Source organism: Balaenoptera physalus (genome assembly GCF_965194825.1).
Source record: "Balaenoptera physalus genome assembly, chromosome: 2".
Classification (NCBI taxonomy): domain Eukaryota; kingdom Metazoa; phylum Chordata; class Mammalia; order Artiodactyla; family Balaenopteridae; genus Balaenoptera; species Balaenoptera physalus.
Window position 1 is genome coordinate 86,885,413 of NC_138883.1, and position 22,749 is coordinate 86,908,161.

Here is a 22,749-nt window from a genome sequence, read left to right on the forward strand (position 1 = left end):
AATTGGAACAACTCCAATCTCTCTAAAGACTAATGGTATCTCATTGCAACATCAGAAATATTCAGCAGATTCCTGTCAAATATCAGAATTTTGGTATCTATCTTTATTGGGTTAGCATCAGTCAAATAAGTAAATGATGTTCAAATCACAGTCACAAAAAAAAAAAAAAAATCACAGTCACTTCCCTCCAAGAAAGATCTATCATAAAGATGTGGTATATTAATCTCCCAAGAAAAAATAAAGAAGGAATCTTCAGTACCAGAAAAGAGACAGAAGAAATTCAATAATTGTAAGAAGGACCACACATCTCTTTCTTCATTAGTTCCAGCTACACAATTCTACTCTGGTCACTATATATGTCAGATTTAGAAACTGATGCAAAGAAAGCAAATTTTAGCAGGGAAAGCCTGGGTAAAATTAATCCAAAGTGAAACATGGAAGAAAAAACCTCCATATTTAATAAACTTCTAACCATTCTGTTTTGAGTGTAGGTCTGTCTGTGGAGGAACTGGAATCAAAACCAGCTGGAGGGCTTCCCTGGTGGCACAGTGGTTAAAAATCCGCCTGCCAATGCAGGGGACATGGGTTCAATCCCTGATCCGGGAAGATCCCACATGCTGTGGAGCAACTAAGCCCATGCGCCACAACTACCGAGCCGGCGTTCTAGAGCCCACAAGCCACAAATACTGAAGCCCATGCGCCTAGAGCCCGTGCTCTGCAACAAGAGAAGCCACTGCAATGAGAAGCCCGCGCACCACAACGAAGACCCAAAGCAGCCAAAAATAAAAAATAAATAAATTAAAAAAAAAAAAAAACAACAGCTGGATTCTCAGGCCCTTGTTCTCAGGCCCTTGTTCTACCTTGAACAAAAATCACCAGCATCCTAGTCTCTCTATTTTAAAACAGTCTCTAGTGGGAAGCAGCCGCATAGCACAGGGAGATCACCTCGGTGCTTTGTGACCACCTAGAGGGGTGGGATAGGGAGGGTGGGAGGGAGGGAGACGCAAGAGGGAAGAGATTTGGGGACATATGTATATGTATAACTGATTCACTTTGTTATAAAGCAGAAACTAACACACCATTGTAAAGCAATTATACTCCAATAAAGATGTTTAAAAAAAAACAAACAGTCTCTATTTTAAAATAGGAAGGCAATACGATGCGATCAATAAATTTCCTAATTGCTGGGTCAACACCATACCATTTTTGGAATAAAACAAGGTGGCATTTCGCCTAACAAACTTCCTGATACAACAGAGGATATCATCTGGGCTATCTGATTCCCAAGAATACCAACAAGTTCACATTTAATCATCAGAACGTCCAATAAAAGCACTGACATGTTTCTCCTAAATATTTCTATCAATAAGGAACACAGAAATTATGTTGCAGGGAATTCCCTGGCAGTCCCGTGGTTAGGACTCTGCACTCTCATTGCCGAGGGCGTGGGTTCAATCCCTAGTTGGGGAACTAAGACCCCGCAAGCCATGGCGCAGCCAAAAAAAAAAAGAAAAAAAGAAATTATGTTGCAAATAACACTATTAGGAATATACCTGTTGACAAAACATTATTATATTCCCTAATTACAAAATCATTGAATTCTAGCGATAAAAGATTCCACTTCATAATGAAAATACAAACTTATTCCATTGCCATTACTTATTTCCCTATACTAAATATAAGAACCACATATTCCAAACAAGATACTTTTCTAATAGAGAAGAAATACTTTGTAATTCAAAAAATTCTTTCCCCCTTCAGAGCTGTTCTAAGAGATGAAGGAGTAAAGAAATTACGGGAAATTTTTAATTCCATCGAGTCTGACAAACTTTAAATTTGAGATGTTGAACATCTGTCTCAGTTTTGCCGTATGGGAAATTAAAGAGAAATAAAAAGTCTGTTAAAAGTAAACATTTTCGGGACTTCCCTGGTGGTGCAGTGGTTGAGAATCTGCCTGCCAACGCAGGGGACACAGGTTCGAGCCCTGGTCTGGGAAGATCCCACATGCCACAGAGCAACTAAGCCTGTGTGCCACAACTACTGAGCCTGTGCTCTACAGTCCACGAGCCACAACTACTGAAGCCCACGCGCGTAGAGCCCAGTGCTCCGCAACAAGAGAAGCCACCGCAGTGAGAAGCCTGTGCACAGCAATGAAGAGCAGGCCCCGCTCGCCGCAACTAGAGAAAGCCCACGCGCAGCAACGAAGAAGACCTGACGCAGCCAAAAATAAATAAATAAATTTATTTTTTTTAAAAAAAGTAAACATTTTCAAACTAAGTAAAAGGAAACAATCTTAGAAATACAGAATGATATATTTTTGTAAGTTTATGAAGACTGAATCATTTTAAATTGATAGAATTGGCAGATAAAGACAAAAATCTATATCTATAAAATATTTAATAAAATTTCTGACATCTTATTTATAAATCCACCTAGAATATGTCACAGTCCCTCAGATAAAAGAGTAAGCTCAAGTTCACAAAACAGTAGCAGTATATTCCAGATTTTGCTACCAACCATTTTGTGAATCAATATAGCCCAAAAGATGCTATGAAAATAATGCTTGCCTGATGGGTACAGAGGGGGAATCCTGACTTCGAGCCTCATCCTCTCGCTGGGCTTCACAGACACAGCTAAACGCAGACATGGTCTTCTGGGGACTAAAAAACAAATTAAAGCAATATACTGTGTTAGTTTTGAAAGGAAAAGTACCTCTGGAAATTATCCTTTTAGGCACAGAGAGAATAAAATCCTTTCTCTGAATCTGAAAAATCTGAACACCGAATATTTGATGACATTAAGGAATCAATGTCAATTTTAAAAGCATGATAGTAGTACTGTGGTTAAGTTCAAGATAAAGAATTCTTATCTTTTAGAGACAGCATTGAAATATTTACAGATAAAATGATATAATGCTAGAATTAGCTTAAAAATAATCCAGTGGAGAGGAGAGTGCTGGAAGTATTTATAAATGAATCAAGACTAGTCATAAGTTGGTAATTTTTTGACACTGGGTGATGAATATATGGTAGTTCATTATACTGTTCTCTTTACTTTTGTATATGCTTGAAACCTTCAATAACGAAATGTGTGAGAGAGAAATAAGATGGCAGCAAGTAATCTGAACAGTGCCCAGTTACAGACAACACTTAAAAACAGTGGTACTGCTTCACCTAAATGCAGAGGAAGCAGTGATCATTTAAACTATTCTACAGAGCTTACTTTAAATATTTTCTTATGGTGAACCCAATGGTAAAGTAAATAGTCAAAGATTCTTAAAATCTAGATTCTCATATATAAAATTTGCTTCACAACAATACCAGTGAATCTCATTCCATGATCCACCAATCCAACCCTCTGCCTCAAGTTTTTTCCCTATTTTTCCATCCCTACATTCCACCCAAAGGGTCCAGGAATCTTCAGCAGCACATTCTGTTCTCTCTTAACAAGCACATGTTCAGACTAATAACAAGTTGTGTCGGGTACACAATTCTGTTAAAACCAAAGAGATTTCTTCAACACATCATTAAAGAGTCTTCAACTGAATAAGGATTCAAAGGTACTTATCTTTCAGATTAAATATGCAAAAACCCAGAAAACAATTAATCTCTCTAGACACAGCTTGGCACAAATCAAAGGATTCAGATGGGTCAGAAACTTCCAACTAAGGATCAAATTTAGTCCACAGACAAGCAGGAAATTTTATTTTTAAAATTCCTGATTTCTCTTTAAAAATTTAAAGATTTGGCAACAGTAGGTGTGCATGGTAATGATCGGCTGGAAATGAACAAGGGCTACCCCCCCTTTTAAATGGGACACACGTTCAGCTGGCCATCATCGTCAACATTTCACGCTCTTGCTCCTAGCCTGCTTTACTTACTTATAGTACCTGTCTAGCCTGATTTTAGCCTGTTTATATTTCAACAACCACTGGTAGTATTTTCACACTGGATGACTCACGCCAGAAACCAATGAAACAATTCTATTCTCACGGCCACCAGATGGCAAAGCTTACCACCAGAGCCTCAGGATGGGGTCATACTCATCCTCAAAGCATTACAGCATTCATGACAAAGCAAAAATAACACTTCAAGACTGTAGCTAATTTGGCAGGCAGAAGAGAAAATGGCCTGAGGCTATGGCTGGCGTGGGAGCAGACCTGGGAGCAGACCGTAAAAGGAAAAAGGTCTATGGCTACCTCTTGTTAACCCTGTTTCCTCACCAATGGCAAAAACAATCTCAATCTCACCCACAGAAAAAGAAACAAGGGCACTCCCACATGAACAAAAGGGAGAAAGGGAAACACCATTAAATATCTTATTCTAAGTATAGCAAAAGCTTTATCAAAGTATTAATAAGAAAGCCTAGGGTTACATTCAACACATTGCTAAATCCTTTATGCTGAAGTTTCATTTTAAGTTTTTTGCCTCTCTTGATAAATTATCTTCCCCTCATTACCAGTGGCTTTGTATATTAAACTCCTCTAAATAGCAACCAGCTTTGGTTACCTGGCAACAGCCTCAGCAACAGCAGTAGATCCATTTTTTCTTTCACCAGTTGCTGGCTCTGAATAAAAACAAAAGCAAGGAAAGAAAGGAAAGAGAAACAGAACTCAGTATCACACCTTAAAACCTTCTCTTAAAAACCTGCTCAACCCCAATGATACTCTAAAATAATGCTGGGATTTCAGAAGCTTCTGAAGGCCTCCTTTCACTATGACATAAAAAAATAATAATAAAAATGAAAAATAAAAACCTGCTTTACTAGTATTTGCAACAAATAATAAAAAGGAAATGGGTAAGAATAATAAGTGAACATGAAAAGACTTATCATTTAATGATATGTCTTTCTCACTTCTACCGATTTTCTTTCAAACTTCCTACAGAAGACTAATCAGTTTCTCCAGAAATACAATATAATGAATTACTAAGCAGTAACATTTAAAAATGAAAATGAAACTTCTGAATCTCAATTCATCTCTTCTCATACAAGTAAAAAAATCATGCAGTAAAAAAACACAAAATTAATAAACAAAAAAATTTTAATTTAAAAATTTCAAAACAAATTTAAAAGAAAAAAACTTCTAAAAGTTTATAAATCTGAAACTAACACGACATTGTAAATCAACTACACTTCAATAAAATTTTTTTAAAAAGGAAAAACTTTAATAAAATCAATTATGTAGAAAAATGTCTCAGTTCATGCACAAATTTTAAATAGTGTACAGTTTTAAAAGAACCCATACATAGAAGGTACTCAAGTTCTTCCCAAAGTGCTTTTGGGATAGATATTTGAAACATAAAACACATTTTCAAGAAAGAATCTGTAGCAAAAATTAAAGGTCATACTGAAAAGAATCCCATAGTCTCAAAGCAATGTCACTAATGCCAAGGGATTAAAATTTGTTCATTTACAATTCATTCCAGCCTTAGAGAAAATAACAAATATTTTTAAGCATTTCTAAAATAAGTCATAACCCAATATAATCTGAATAGTCCATCAAGGAGGCAGCTGAAGTTTGGTGGTTAGAGCACTTGCTCTGATACAGAAACCTGGCTCAGGCCCTGGCTCTAGCACTTAGCTGTCCAACCTGGGGGTAAACTTCATCTTCTGAGTCAGTTTCCTCATCTATAAAATAGGGATAAAAAAGGACCAACACGGGAATTCCCTGGCAGTCCAGGTGGTTAAGACTCTGCATTGCACTTTCACTGCTGTGGGCCCGGGGTTCAATCCCTGGTCTGGGAACTAAGATCCCACAAGCTGCAAGACCAACCCTCATAGGTTTGTTGTGAGGATAAAATGAGGAAAACTGTGGGTATGGTGGCTGATTATCAGGAAAGGTAGGAAAATTTACCAATATGGTCATCTTTAACATTCAGCTCCATTTAAGGTCTTCCCAATTGTAATTTCAAATCTAAAGATTCAAAGCTACCATGTACTCTCTCTTGATAAGCCCTACTTGATTTCAGAGAAGATGACAATAAGGATGGAAACATGTAATACTTTATTTCTACTGAGGTTCTAATTTTCAAATCAATAAGCACTGAGAAACAGAATAGCACTATAATTCAGAACCAGACTTCTGGTTCTTGGAACTACTTTGGATTCAGGCTACTTTATTTACTAGCTGTGTGACTCTAGGAAACATGCCCAACCTCTCTGTGACTCAGTTTCCTTAGCTGTAAAATGAGAATAACAATAGGATCTACTTTACAGGTTTGTTATGAGATTTTATGAGCTGCACATGTATGGAATATATGCCTGGCATATAGTAAGAACTCAAAATATATTAGCTAAAATTTCTTTTCTTTGGTCTCAGAGAATGAGAAATCCTTATTCAAGTCCACTCACTCTATCTGTGGTCTTTGAAAGCTCCCCTTCCATCTCTCTCTCAGGGGTCTCATTTTTAACCCATCTCTCTTTTGGAGATTTCCTTTCAATCTATAAACCTGCTCAGGTATCCCTCAGCCTAAAAATGAAAGAAAAAAAAAAACAACTCCTTCAGTCCTGTATTTCTCTCTAACTTGCCGTATTTTTTCTTCCTTTCTCACATAAACTTCGCAAAAGTAGAATACATTTGCTGCCTCTTCTCCTCCCCTTCACTCCTCAATTACCTTCAGTATAGCTCCTACCCAAACCACTACACTGAAATAGTTCTTGCTAGAGTCACCAAACGGATCCTAATTGCCAAGTCCAGTGTACATTTTCAGATATATCTTACTAGACTTCACTTCTGCATATGACATTGTTGTCTTCTTTTAACTCTCCTTCCCTTAGGCTTCCATGGCGTTATACTCTCCTAGTCCTCTTCTCGGAATATTCCTTTGCAATCTCCTTTATAAAACTCCTTCCTCTTCTAACGCCATTAAACCACTTTTACAAACTACCTAATGGAAGAATTATAAGCTTTAGAGTCAGATGGAACTGATTCACACTCCAGCTCCACCTCTTAACCAATTACTGTAATCTCAGGTTTAAAACCTCTCTTAGTCTCAGTTTTCTCATCAATAAAATGGAAATAAGGATATCTACTTCAGAGTGCTATCATGAAAACAAAATGTAGATGTAAAGTCATTCTATATTTTTTCCTCTCTCTTGCTTCCATATTTAACTGGTCCCAAGGTCCTCTCTATTCTACTATTCATCTCTCAAATTCACCCCCTCATCTCCATCCCCACTACTAATGACCCCACTTCCTGGTTAAAGACTGCATTTGCCAGGCAGCAGAATAGAAAATGGGCAAGGAAAGGAATGATGAACAAAGGCACAAATTTTTCAAACATTCAGCTGATCCTTTAAAGAAAGCAAATCTGATCATATTACTCCCTTGCCTAAAATTCTTCAGCTGTTCAGCATGATGTAAAAAGTCTTTCACAATCTAGTCCCGACTTTGCAGCCATTCCCTCGTACCTTCTCTGTATTCTAGCCATACCAAACAACTGGCAATTAATGTGGGAAATAGCTAACATAAACCTACAATGTGAATCCACAATCCTAAATTTTCTACCCACTTCTGAACTCCTTCTGATTATGAAAACCAATTAGTTTATATAGACACAAGTTTAATACAGAGATACAAGCAATACCACAGAGGTTACAAAACGGAACATCTGCAGTAACATTAACAGTGACTAGCCGAAAACAAAGAATTAAATTCATGAGAATAAGACTTTACAAATACATTTATAATTATAAAAGTATCATTATTAAAACTAGAAGAAAGATAATTAATACTTCCAGAAGATCTGGAGCTACTAGTTACCCAAGATTAACACAAAATAAAACTTACTTTCCAGACTAAACTGCAAAGACTCTTCACTCGCCTCAGTCTCAGGACTGACCAATTTCATTCTCAGACACAATTGATCACCCATTTCTGGGGCAGCCCCAGAATCTCCTTTTTCATTCCCAAGCATGGGGTCGTTGGTCTCCACCATGCTTTCAGACATGACATCACTGGTTGCTATGGTGCTTTCGGGATAGTTGCTAATACCTGAAAGAAGGGAGGCAGGGGGAAGGAAGGAAGAAAGAACACTAAAATACAAATATGAAAAATAACAATTCAAGGTCATCAATTTGCCTGTTTGGCTCCATAGCTCTGCAGGATTGAAGAGGATTCCTAGGATAGATCCTGTCACAAGTATCAACAACTACGCACTAGTATTGACACCTGGTCTTAAGAAGAGCAACAGGATTCAGTTCCACTTCTGCATCTGGACAAAGGATGCTGCATGAGCCCTCAGCCAACCCACATCTGCCAGCATCAAGCATAGGTAGCAGGAGACTCCAGACGGCATGATTGTTACCTCCCAGCACTGACTAGAGAAAACAAATAGGTTAATGTAGAAAACTACCAGCTGCTTCAGGGAAGGAGGATCTAAATTTTCTTCCCCTGTCAAGCAGCAGACTGATTAGCCAAGGTCCTGAATAAATAGTACTTCTACACTACCTGCTGTCTCTTCCTCATACAACAGCTCTATATCATTGCTTAGCACTCAGAGTCTATGGCCTTGCAAGTAATAGAATAAAATCTTTATAAATAGTCTTTCTTCCTTCCTTCCATCCTTTCTTTCCTTCCTCTCATCACTGCTCAACATCTCTTGGGAGTAAACTCATGGAATCAGACACCACAACCTTATTCTTCCTAAGACAAAAATCAATCTTATCAGGCAGGCCCAACTCCTCAGATATAAAAGAATCACTGGCATAAAGGATGATATCTCAGAAATTCTGCTTTAAACATCATTACATTTTAATCACTCACCAATAGGAGTACTGTGTCTCTTGGGCTCCAATTTTAGGTGCCCAATAAGAGGTGGAGTTGCACCAGTCAATGGTGGAATAATATCACCTTCTTTAGGCAAAGTAAAATGAAATGGAGTTTCTGGAGAAAACAAAACAAAACAATGATAAACAAAAAGGAAACCAAAACAGAAGTATAAAAAAAGCAAAAGTGAGGAGAACGGCAAGAAGTATCTCAATTATTCTTTTCCTTTGCTCCCAAATTCTGCCTCATTCCCAAGCCCCCTCACCAGGCCTCTCAACCAATTTCCTACTATTTTCTCCGTTCTCTGTACAACCATCAAGAGGACTGACACAAAGTAGACAACCAGGGGCCAGGCAAACAGAGGAAGCCCAAAAGTTTGGAGGCCTGAGGAACATGGGGTCAAAAGGAACAGAGAAACATCTGAGCCCCAAGACAGTAAGTACATATGGGGATACTCAGTGATACAAAGTTGGATAGTTTCAAATCTAGATGTTTTAATTTTGTGTAATGCTAACCCAAGGAGTTAATTTATAAGCTTTAGCAATCTGTAGGATTCTCTATGTTAAAATCTGATGTTAATACTTAAAATTTACAATCTACTCAAAGAGGTGACAAAGGATTTCATGGGCTGAAGCAGGGGTCCCCAACCACCGGGCTGCTAGGAACCGGGCCGCACAGCAGGAGGTGAGTGGCGGGTGAGCGAGCGAGGCTTCATCTGCCGCTCCCCATCGCCTGCGTTACCGCCTGAACCATCCCCCTGCCTTCCGCCCCACCCCCGACCCCATCTGTGGAAAAACTGTCTTCCACGAAGCTGGTTCCTGGTGCCAAAAAGGCTGGGGACCGCTGGGCTAAAGGACTTCAAAATACTCATTGGTTCTAACAGAAACCTTTGGGTTTCACAGTTCAGCAGTACTGACCAGCATTTCACTCCAGGCCATAGCGGTAGCGTTCGTATCTAAATCTCTGTGCAATGGTAAATCTCACATACATGAGCATCCCCACTATACACATTTTGGTTAGTCATTATTAAATTAAACATTTGTCAAGAGACAAAACTTTACTTTTTAACTAGGTCTCAGTTCCAATTTCTAATCAGAATTAGCAAATTGCCAAAATCACATTTTCTGATTTCCTAATTATCTCTTTTAATAAAACGACTAAGTTTGGGAGAATAAAAGAATTATGCCAGATTGCTGTTCTTAAACCTGACATATGAAAATTTGTACTTACTTTCCTGGAATGGCTCAAAATAACTATAATCTGGCATACCAGTCACTATTCCTTGTGAAAACAGTTTGCCTAATGTGCTTCCCAACATCACCAAGCAATTCTCCAATTCCCAGCAGACACTTAGCGGGTGAAGTTAACTCAGTTCTGACACTATCTACCCAGAGGTAGCATCAGATCCCACAAGTTAAAGGCTCAGTCCCGCAAGACTGCCCTCACTTAAGACATCAGTCGAAGTCCGGGCTGTTACCTGTGCTTCTAATCAACTGGCTCTACACTGCAGGTTCCCATGACACTTTCCTCATATTCCATTAATTAGCTAGAGCTACTTATAGTACTCAGAGAAACATTTACTTACGTTTACCAGTTTATTATAAAGGACACAGGTGAACAGCTAGATGAAGAGGTACATAGGGTGAGGTCCGGAGGGTTCTGATAGCAGGAACTTCTGTCTCCCGTAGAACTGGGATTAGATACCCTTCTGGCTCATTTATCAACCAGGAAACATCAAATTTTGTTGTTCAAGAGTTTTTATAGAGGGGCCGAAAGTTCCAACCCTCTAATCACTTTGTCTTTCTGGTGAACAGCCCCATCCCTGAGGCTATGTAGGGAAGATCCCACCCTAAATCACCTCAATAGCATTACTCAGGTGTGACAGAAAGGGCTTAAGCTATTCCTATGGCTTAGGAAATTACAAGGGTTTTAGGAGCTCAGTGCCAGGAACTGGATGAAAACCAAATATATTTCTTATTTTACCACATTTTTCTTCTTTCATCTCTTCCCATTCCACTTCCACCCTTTATTATCTTTAATATCAAGCACACCTTGATATTTTTTCTTCAAAATCACAAAACAACAACAAAAAACATCTCTTACATTTACATGAAAGAAAATGAATTAGCAACTTGAAGGGATGAAAAGAGAAAATGAACGGACTTTAGAAATAAAGGATGAAAAGTACACATGCGCTGCTAAAGAAACTGTGAAAAGCAGAAGTGGAGAATCTCAACGTCATTATCTAAATGGCTAAGAATTCCACCATAGTTATAGCAAGAAGAAATGGGTTGGTAGGTAAGCATTCATTCTCTGGCAACTCCTTAAAAAGCAAGTCCTTTAAGTTAATAAAGAACTTAAAAAATATACAGAAACTAAAAAAAAAAAAAAAAAAAAACCACCTCACAAAGCATCATACGTTCTAAAGATATATTTTACAGAATTTTCATTCCTGGAACAACCACCTATTCTGCTCTCTTGACAGGAACCGTCCCTCACATTATTATCGACCATTCAGACTTCTGAAAATCTGTATAAAATCTCTAAGTACATCCTTCTACATGACAAACCATAATACGCAAATGTAATATGCAAGCATTAACTACAGAAGATTATTTATGAAAAGTTATCTTAGCACCAGTGATCTAACACATCACTAAAACCTAATGGAAAATTGGCTCTTATACAGGCAGCAATGCCACTACCCTTATCTGGTCTTCAATGCCTCATTCCTGGATTATTACAACAGCCTATCAATTACTTTGTCTGCCTGAAGTCTCCCCCTTTCCCCAACCCACAATTCTTTCTGTATAGCAACCAAAGCAACCTTCCTGTAAAACATGACTTAGATAGACAACAGTATTTAGATGTAATGAAATTATAAAAATCTTCAATAATATAGAATATTAGGTCATTCAGACAGTTCTTTACCATAACTCAACAGAAACAGAGAAACTATATCATACAGTTTTATAGTAGGAAAAAGCATAGATTTGGGAATCAGGAGACCTAAGTTCTAGTTCCACTTCAATCATTAACTAGCCACATGACTTTAGGAAGAAGAGACTGAACCCAATACCGCTAACCTCCTTTAAAGCTCTAACATTTCTCATTCTGAAGAGGAAAACACAAATTCATGAATATAAAGCCTAATGAACAGGGGGAATTTTGAGATTAAAAAAAGTACTACTAATAATCACTCCTAAACAAGAAGTATAAACTAGGATTGTTCCAGGAACACTGAAGGGCATGACCACACCCATACCTGGTCCAAAACTTCAAGGTTTTCACTAGAATATAAATTCCTAACTCTTCAGTGAGCATTCAATTAACTAGTAGTAGTCATTCTACTCTTTCTTTAATTATTCATGTTATAAAGCCTCTATTCAATGTCTTCCAAATTCTTTCCTATTTCTCTGCTTTTGTTCACTCATCTGAAAGACACATTAAACCTAGCCAAATTATTGCCAAATCACCACCAAATCTTGCAAAATAATATTCCGTCCTTTTAAATTTACTGGAATTTTCCACATATTTAATTCTTTCTCTAACATTTAACACGCCTACATTATTTTTTTTTTAATTTATTTATTTATTTTTGGCTGTCTTCGCTTCTGTGCGAGGGCCTTCTCTAGTTGTGGCGAGTGGGGGCCACGGTTCATCGCGGTGCGCGGGCCTCTCAGTGTCGCGGCCTCTCTTGTTGCGGAGCACAAGCTCCAGACACGCAGGCTCAGTAGTTGTGGCTCATGGGCCTAGTTGCTCCGCGGCATGTGGGATCTTCCCAGACCAGGGCTCGAACCCGTGTTCCCTGCATTGGCAGGCAGACTCTCAACCACTGCGCCACCAGGGAAGCCCCGCCTACATTGTTTAAATTACCAAGTCCCTTCTTGCTTTCCCAGATTATCATGGGCCATCCTGTTGTACGCCAACATACCAACCCATGAAGAAAGACATGAATGAACGAAAGGAAACTTAACACCAATTCTCAAACCATCTGAGTGGAGAGTTTGTCCTTATTACCAAGGACTTTTAGTGAATTCATTAGTCCATGTTTAAAACCCTCAATGCCAGGAAGGTCTCTCTTACTTCTAACTTTGTTACAGTCTTAAAGCCCTTTTTTTCTTCTTTTGTTCTCAAGAGAACTGGTCAGTTCTTAGAATTGATTAAAAGCTATCTAATTAAAAATATGAGGGACTTCCCTGAGAGCGCAGTGGTTAGAAATCCGCCTGCCAATGCAGGGGACACGGGTTTGATCCCTGGTCCGGGAAGATCCCACAGGTGAGGAGCAGCTGAGTCCGTGCACCACAACTACTGAGCCTGCGCACCCTAGAGCCCACGTGTCACAACTACTGAGCCTGCGTGCTGCAACTACTGAAGCCCGCGCGCCTAGAGCCCATGCTCCACAACAAGAGAAGCCACCACAATGAGAAGCCCGCGCACCGCAACGAAGAGTAGCCCCGGCTCGCCACAACTAGAGAAAGCCCACGTGCAGCAACGAAGACCCAACACAGCCAAAAATAAAAAATAAATAAAATAAAGACTTATTGAACTTGCTACGGTTTTTCACATCATCAAGCCACCACAAATTTATTCTATATTGAATAAGGATGGGCTTTGTGGATGAAGAATGTTACCTGCCAGAGCAGTAAACAAAGGATGTTGTGGCCATCAAACCATCAGCCACTACAGCTGCCCAACAACGGCAAGCCCTGAAGGAACTCAGGATGGAGACAAACAGGCTGCCCACCACCAGGCCATCAGCCACTGCAGCTGCCCCAAACAGTGCACCCTGAGGGGATTCAGGATGGCAAAGAACAGGATACTGGCCCTAGATAGTTACAGTGCATATCAAAGGAATGATTTCAATGAGCTCAGACTATTGCATCTTCCTATACTTAGAAAAGAGCTAAATTCATTAACTTCAGATGTCTGGTTTTCTTTAATTAACAATCATCTTTTGCTGTTTCAACTACCTGGTTTTTGTTGCAAAAACTCCTCTATATCCTGGCTCCTCCCTTACCTCTTGGGAGCAGTTCCTCAGAGCTATCTGAGAGGCTGACTCCCAGGCTTAAGTCCTCAGTTTTGTCCTCTGAATAAAACATAATTCTCAACTTCTATTTTTTTTAATATATATTTATTTATTTATTTGGCTGCGCTGGGTCTTAGTTGCAGCATGCAGGATCTTTTAGTGGTGGCATGCGAACGCTTAGTTGCAGCATGTGGGATCTAGTTCCCTGACCAGGGATCGAACCCAGGCCCCCTGCATTGGGAGCATGGAGTCTCAGCCACTGGACCACCAGGGAAGTCCCCAGTTCTCAATTTCTAGGTTGTGCATTTTTTTTTTCAGTTGACAGTTTCCAAGTACCATCTTTCTAAATTTGCTTTTCTCAAATTTCAAGAGGAGGTCTCCACAGACAGATGTCTGAAAAGGCCTCCAAACTATTAACAGTGACAAGTTATCTATGAATGGAAGCATTTAGAGTGATTCTCTCCTTTTTTCCCTCCACTCCCTCTCACCCCTTTCCTGTATCATTTGAACATTTTTCATAATTAGTCTCTCTAAACGTTTAGCAACCAAACAAGTATATTTTAAGCATAGAGTAATTTCCTTCTGTTCTAGCAATGCTTTTCTGAATGATTTATTTTACTTTAGACTAATTCTCTAATAGTCCAACTACTGCTTTTAGTTGTTTGCTCAAGAACTAAAATCTTGAGGTAAGCAGAAAATAACTTACTAGTATTCTCAATAATTTAAATATTAGTAAGAAAAGTTTTACTATGGCAGTGTCTATTACAAAAAAGAGTTGGCCTTGCCAATTAATAGTGTAAACAAGAATTCATGGAAAATACTATTAACATAATGGAACTAATAGTAATAAAACCAATGTTTTAGAAGCTTCTTTTATATATAAGTGCTAAGATAATTTAAAAGTACTCCTAAGTAACCGTATTAAAACAATTTACAGGCCCTGATACTTTCTCAGCCTAAGTCAATAACAGCATTTAGATACAATGAAATTATAAAAATATTCAGTAATATAGAATATTAGGTCATTCAGATATAATTTACCATAACTCATCAGAATCAGAGAAACTATATCATACAGTTTTATAGGAGGAAAAAGCATAGACTTGGGAATCAGGAGACCTAGGTTCTAGTTCCACTTCAATCATTAACTAGCCACATGATTTTAGGAAGAGACTGAACCCAATACCGGCTAACCTCCTTTTCAGCTCTAACATTTCTCATTCTGAAGAGGAAAAAAAATATTCATGAATATAAAGCCTAATGAACAGGGGCAATTTTGATATTAAAAAAAGTACTACTAATAATCACTCCTAAACAAGAAGTATAAACTGGACTGTTCCAGGAACGCCCATACTAATAGCTATGGTGTTACCTAAATACTGTTTCTCATTTCCATATCCTTAGAAGCTTGTTTTCTTAAGTCTGTATTTTGTTTTTACTCTCTTGTTTTTGGAGTTTGCTTTGTTTATTTGTTTATTTATTGATTGATATATGGCTGCATTGGGTCTTTGTTGCCATGCACGGGCTTTCTCTAGTTGCGGCGAATGAGGCCTACTCTTTATTGCGGTGTGCGGGCTTCCCATTGCCATGGCTTCTCTTCTTGCAGAGCATGGGCTCTAGGAGCACGGGCTTCAGTAGTTGTGGCTCGCAGGCTCTAGAGCGCAGGCTCAGTAGTTGTGGCACACGGGCTTAGTTGTTCTGCAGCATGTGGGATCTTCCTGGACCAGGGCTCAAACCCGTGTCCCCTGCATTGGCAGGCGGATTCTTAACCACTGCACCACCAGGGAAGTCCCTGTTTTGTTTTTAAATTATACTAACTTTGGACATTCAGAAAGTTTGAATTCTTTTCAGCTAATGTCATACATGACATTCTAGAAATATTTCAGAAAGTAATCTATATTCTCATTCTTGACTTTATAAAATAAAGAACACAAGCTAACACCTTTCCCAGTTTAAGGTTTAAGATGTATGTATGTTGAACCAAATTTAGAAAGTTTACTTAATGCCCATAAGGAAGAAACAATCCAGAGTTTTGAATATGATTTAACTGTGTAAGGTAATCAAGAAAGATCCCTGGGCTTCCCTGGTGGCGCAGTGGTTGAGAGTCTGCCTGCCAATGCAGGGCACACGGGTTCGAGTCCTGGTCTGGGAAGATCCCACATGCCACGGAGCAACTGGGCCCGTGAGCCACAATTGCTGAGCCTGCGCGTCTGGAGCCTGTGCTTCTCAACAGGAGAGGCCGCGATGGTGAGAGGCCCACGCACCGCGATGAAGAGTGGCCCCCGCTCGCCGCAACTAGAGAAAGCCCTCGCACAGAAACGAAGACCCAACACAGCCATAAATAAATAAATAAATAAATAAATAAACCCAAAGTTTAAAAAAAAAACTCCTGGTGGAAAAGTAGATACCTAGCAAACATCTAAAAAAAAAAAAAAAAAAAAAAAAGAAAGATCCCTGTACTACAAAGCCACTGTCAAAATATAAAAATATGGAACAAGGTTGGAACCTAAGTAGAAAATACCAGATTGGTACAATTTCTAAATACTTAGAAACTTCATGTTGATTACTCCTGAGTTATAAAGCTGATAAAAACCTCAACTGATCTCTGATTCTAAAAATAATTACAGCTACAAAAGAAAAATACAACCCCAAATTTTAAATATCCCGACTATTATTGGTTGCTCATAAACATAAATCCAAGTTAATTTTCAGCCCTGATGTAATAAGCATGTGGTTCTCTCCTACCTTCCATTCCAAATTATAACTTGGCTGGAAACACAGAACAATTTGTAATCACACTTACCACTAGAGCTTTCACAGAAGCTTTGTGAGGCATGGGCAGAGGCTTTCTCCAGTTGCTGGGCCCCTACACCTGAGTCCAGCTGCTTTGTATTAGCCATTTTTGAGTCTTCCCTTAATGTGCTAACTGTTGTCTCTTTTGGTTGGGTCTGCTGCATTTCCTGGTCAGGTCCTGGAGCATCATCTGTTCTCACTAAAGTCAAGGGAGGCTGCGAAGAGTCTGCCTCTACAGGTTCTTTTTCTGCAGTCACTGATTTCAGATCTCCTTCATGTTCTGCACTCTTTTCTTCTTGGGTATCTGCTCTATTCTCAGCACACGGTTCTATTTCTGGAGCATCATCCTCCCACAACTGAGAATCTGAGCATTTTTCCACTACCTCTAAAGGTTCAGAAGAAACATCAACTCTGGGAGATGGTTCCTTCACATCTACAATGACAACACTTGAGTCCTCTGAAGTAGCTTCTTCCCATGCTTCCTGATCCTTATGTTCCAATTCTTGGTCAAGTACTGGAAGCTTTTGGGGAGAATCAATATTAATCACACTGGTTTCAACGTCCATAGCTTCCTGGCATTCCTGTTTGGGAACTTCCTTTGGAAGACCCAGCCCCTGGGACTGAGTTTCAGTCAGAGAAAGGTGCAATGCAACACTCTCCATATTTTCTTCTTTGGGCTCCTCTCCTTGACTTTCACAAGGAGTCTCAGGGATTTCTTCCACCTCAGACCCTGAAGACCCCTCCTCTGGATGATGTTCTTTAATTTCTATAGCTTCCTCCTGATCTAACACACTAGAGAGTGCCTCAGATCGAGTAGCTGGAGAGGGAACTGCCTGACTACCTGAATCGCAAGTGAGATCAATACAAACGTCTTCCGCCACAGTCTCTTCTCTGCCTTTGCAACCATCAGCTAAAATACTAATGTCGTCTCTGCTTTCTGTGTTAACCCCCTTTGTTTTATCATCATTCTGATTCAGTTCTACCTGGCCATCTTGTGCTGGATTAATCAGGATACTATCATTTTCAGCAAGAACAAGTTTAGAATTGAGAACTGGAGACATGGGTTCAGTATCCTCAATCTGTGTGTTTTCTCCATCTTCATCAATCCTGTGAGAACTCAAGCTTTCTATCTTTGGGGACTGACTATACTCACTTGTAGAAAGCATCAACTTACAAGAATCCCCTGTCAAAGAAAGCCCAAGATCCTCAGAGGAATTCTTTGGTTCAGTCTCTGAAGTTTTAGAATACTCAACAGTCAAAGATGAACTATGCAAACCTCTATCCTTCTTCTCATCATTTGATCGTTCTTCCAAACTTGGAGATGGAATGAAAATGTCCTAGGGAAGAACAAAAAGACACAAATAATCATTTTGTCATAATCGTATTTCTTTTATATCTAATCCTTCAATTCTAAAATTTCTAAATCAACTACACAAGAATTTTAAAACTCTACGGCCATAATCACCAGTCTTCTCATCAACACAAGTCACTGTTTAATGCTCTTCTTGTGAATCATTGATCTAGAATAAGCACAATCCAAACAAAAACCTAAAGTTATTAACTTAGGTAGGAAGACACTTAAATTTAACTGTACATCACTACTAAAATCATGTCATACACTTTATGATGGGCCCTCAATTATACAGGAATCACGTGAACATATGCCTACACAGTCCACTTCAGTTCTCACAAAGTGGGAATATATACAGGCATAACTCAGAGATACTGCAGGTTCAGTTCCAGACCACCACAATACAGCACGTCACACAAATTTTTAGGTTTCCCAGTGTACATAAAAGTTATGTTTACATTATAGTCTATTAAGTGTGCAATAGCATTATGTCTTTAAAAGATGTACATACCTTAATTAAAAAATACTTCATTGCTAAAAAAATGCTAAATGTCATCCGATAATGCTGGATTGCCACAAACCTTCTATTTGTAAAAAACAAATTATCTGCAAAGCATAATAAAGCAAAGTGCAATAAAATGAGGTATGCCTGTCCTTATTTCACATCCCACTATTTCAAAACACGCTAGCATTCATAAAGATGTTAAAATTCAAAGTTTACAATAATATTAGTCAACAGATACCACTACATACCAACAAGGAAGGCTGAAGGTAGTAAGACTACATCCTGTTGGTGAGGATGTGAAACAACTACAACTGTCATACACTGCTGGTGGCAATGCAAAAGCTAGAGCCACTTTGGAAAACAGTTTGGTACTATCTTCTAAAGCTAAACATACATTAATATTACCATATGACTCAGAAATTGTACTTGTAGGTATTAACCCAAGAGAAATAAAATCATATGTCCACACAAAGATGTAGTATGCAAATGTTCACAGCAGTATTATTCATAATAGCCCAAAACTAGAAGCAACCCAAATGTTCATCAATTGTTGAATAAATAAATTGTGGATATCTATATTACAGAATACTACTCAACAATAAGAAGGATTAAAATATGAAAACTTGCCAGAATATGAATGAATCTCAAAAATATGCTAGGCTAAAGAACTCAAACACAAAACACCATACACTTTTGATTCCAATTATATGAAATTTTTTTTTAAATTTTTGGCTGTGTTGGGTCTTCGTTGCTGCACACGGGCCTTCTCTAGTTGCAGAGAGCGGGGGCTACTCTTCGTTGCGGTGCGTGGGCTTCTCATTTCAGTGGCTTCTCTTGTTGCGGAGCATGGGGTCTAGGCACACGGGCTTCAATAGTTGTGGCTCGCGGGCTCTAAAGCGCAGGCTCAGTAGCTGTGGCACACGGGCTTAGCTGTTCCGCAGCATGTGGGATCTTCCTGGACCAGGGATCGAACCTGTGTCCCCTGCATTGGCAGGCAGATTCTTATCTACTGTGCCACCAGGGAAGACCTATATGAAATTCTTGAAAAAATAAAACTATAGTGACAGAAGGCAGATGAATGCCTGCCTAGGGTAGAAGAGTGGATGGGGGGGGCATGGGGAGGAGGGATCAACTGCAAAGGATTATGAGGAAACTTTTTGGGTGAGGAAACTGTTTTGTACTTTGATGGTGATGGTGGTTATACATTTGTATACAACTACCAAAATTCATCCAACTATACACTTAAAATGGCATTCTTATTTTATGTAAATAATACCTTAAAAAAAAGAAAATAACCCAAAGCTTAAATATGTTTTTATGTAAGAATTTACATTTAATGTGTTATTTTGCCTAACATAAATGCTATAACACTCTAGACATAGCTGGTAAGGCATTCATTTCCTATTTTTAAGAGAATGAGGAATCAAAATAGGTTGCCAAACATTCTGTATATTCTATAACTTCTGGTATTTCAATGTCTGGTGTTACTGTTTACACTTTCAGATTATAAAAATAGTCATAAATTTCAATCTGCTCATATACTCTGAGGCATGACTGAGTATAAATTGGTTCAACACTTCTAATGGCAATTTGGCAATACACAACAACAGCCTTGAAATTTTATATACCCTTTAGCCCAATAATTCCAGTTCCAGGAAATTATTTGATGAAAATACACTGGGATTTAGCTACAGTGCTTGCTGTTCAGTACTAAAATTATTACTTAGAAAAGGAAATAATATAAAATATCTTAAATATCCACTGATAGGAGATTCATTTAAAAATTATGATACACCTAAATGATGGAATACTTTGTAATTACACAAAATTGTAGACGAATATTAAATAATATAGAAAAACATTCAGGCTATGCATTAAATAGAAAAGTTTTTAGTTAAAAAAGTATATGAATATATATTTTATTGTGGTCTACACATTTTTATATAATTTTCAAGTTTTTTTAAGTTAATAAATATATACCATTAAAAAGTTATGAAAAATAAAACAAAAGTTACAAGCAATTAGTTGAGACAGGATAATTGATGATCTTATTTTCACTTATCTGTATATTATACACACTCTACAAGAAAAATGTATTTATTTTTCTTGTTGTAAAAAATAAGTCATTTTACAAAGGCTTATAGTTAAGACATTGCTAATAAAATTATAAATACCTTTTTAAAAGTCAAACTCATAAAATAACCACTTTAAAGTGAATATTTACAATGTGCAACCACCACCTCTATCTACTTTGAAAACATTTTCATCACTTCAAAAGGAAACCTCACGGACTTCCCTGGTGGCGTGGTTAAGAATCCGCCTGCCGGGCATATACCCTGAGAAAACCATAATTCAAAAAGAGTCATGTACCAAAATGTTCATTGCAGCTCTATTTACAATAGCCAGGACATGGAAGCAACCTAAGTGTCCATCATCAGATGAATAGATAAAGAAGATGTGGCACATATATACAATGGAATATTACTCAGCCATAAAAAGTAATGAAATGGAGGTATTTGTAGTGAGGTGGATGGAGTTAGAGTCTGTCATACAGAGTGAAGTAAGTCAGAAAGAGAAAAACAAATACAGTATGCTAACACATATATATGGAATCTAAGGAAAAAAAAAAAAAAAGGTCATGAAGAACCTAATGGCAAGATGGAGATAAAGACACAGACCTACTACAGAATGGACTTGAGGATATGGGGAGGGGGAGGGGTAAAATGTGACAGGGTGAGAGAGTGGCATGGACATATATACACTACCAAATGTAAAATAGATGGCTAGCGGGAAGCAGCCGCATAGCACAGGGAGATCAGCTCGGTGCTTTGTGACCACCTAGAGGGGTGGGATAGGGAGGGTGGGAGGGAGGGAGATGCAAGAGGGAAGAGATATGGGAACATATGTATATGTATAACTGATTCACTTTGTTATAAAGCAGAAACTAACACACCATTGTAAAGCAATTATACTCCAATAAAGATGTTTAAAAAAAAAAAAAAGAATCCGCCTGCCAATGCAGGGGACACAGGTTCGAGCCCTGGTCCGGGAAGATCCACATGCTGCGGAGCAGCTAAGCCCATGCGCCACAACTACTGAGCCTGTGCTCTAGAGCCCGTGAGCCACAACTACTGAGTCCGCGTACTGCAACTACTGAAGCCCGCGTGCCTAGAGCCCGCGCTCCGCAACAAGAGAAGCCACTGCAATGAGAAGCCCACACACCACGACAAAGTGTAGCCCCCGCTCGCCACAACTAGAGAAAGCTCGTGTGCAGCAACGAAGACCCAATGCAACCAAAAATAAAATAAATTAAATAAATTAAAAAAAAAAAAAAACAGGAAAGGAAACCTCATATCCATTAAGCAGTTGTCCACATTCTGAATACGTTTTAAGTGTTATCAAAGTAAATACTTATGTGATATCTTTCACAGAATTTTTTCAATATATGTATAATTTCAGTCAGCAAAGTAAAACTTCAGGGGCTAACCAGCCTATCAATAAGCTGTACTTCTTAAGACTGCCTGGATCTAGCCTCCGAGTGTCTGGCCCCTGATAATCCACAGCGTTGAGGCTCCCTGAAGGCCTAGTCAGAATAACGAAGTTAAGTGAAAAAAACCACCTCAGGGCTCTGGATAAAGACTGATGAAAAACTGTCAAGACTTCGCTCAATGAGTCAACCAGTCTAGATTCAACAGACCTAAATCCATAGTATCCAACCAGTCAAAAACTGGTCTCACACACACAGAGTTTAAGAGCCACTCATACAATCATCTATAATCTGACTTATCCCCAAATTAATATGTATATCAAGAATCAGAAAGTGTTAAATATCAAACTATTTTCTACTAATCCTCTCCTCAGCCCTCACATCCTGGTGAAGCGTCAAAGAGGCTATGAAATTAACAAATATATTAGGAAAAAAAAGAAAGAAATACATGGGGCTTCCCTGGTGGCACAGTGGTTAAGAATCCGCCTGCCAATGCAGGAGACACGCGTTCAAGCCCTGGTCTGGGAAAATCTCACATGCCTCAGAGCAACTAAACCCGTGTGCCACAACTACTGAGCCTGCACCCTAGAGCCCACGAGCCACAACTACTGAGCCCACGCACCCAGAGCCCGTGCTCTGCAACAAGAGAAGCCACCGCAGTGAGAAGCCCATGCACCGCAACCAAGAGTAGCTCCCGCTTGCCACAACTAGAGAAAGCCTACACGCAGCAACAAAGACCCAACGCAGCCAAAAATTAATAAATAGATATTACAACATCAAAATTAGGTTCATTTGGACTTCCATAACCAATTTACAG

The 22,749-nt window shown here is 38.8% G+C and overlaps 1 protein-coding gene across 11 annotated transcripts in view; it reads right to left on the bottom strand.

Moving 5' to 3' along the window:
• TP53BP1 (tumor protein p53 binding protein 1) overlaps positions 1-22,749 on the bottom strand; it is a 69,598-nt gene that overhangs the window by 26,351 nt on the left and 20,498 nt on the right. For 5 of the 11 annotated variants that reach the window (XM_082450060.1, XM_082450061.1, XM_082450064.1 and 2 more), the window contains 5 exons: positions 16,600-17,926; positions 8,765-8,884; positions 7,790-7,993; positions 4,509-4,566; positions 2,568-2,660 (listed from right to left, as the gene is read on the bottom strand). In XM_082450060.1, the coding sequence (XP_082306186.1) occupies positions 2,568-2,660; positions 4,509-4,566; positions 7,790-7,993; positions 8,765-8,884; positions 16,600-17,926 (1,802 nt within the window). Of the gene's footprint in view, positions 1-2,567; positions 2,661-4,508; positions 4,567-7,789; positions 7,994-8,158; positions 8,286-8,764; positions 8,885-16,599; positions 17,927-22,749 lie in introns of those variants that run through there. The other 6 variants (XM_082450063.1, XM_082450062.1, XM_082450065.1 and 3 more) reach the window with 5 other exon arrangements.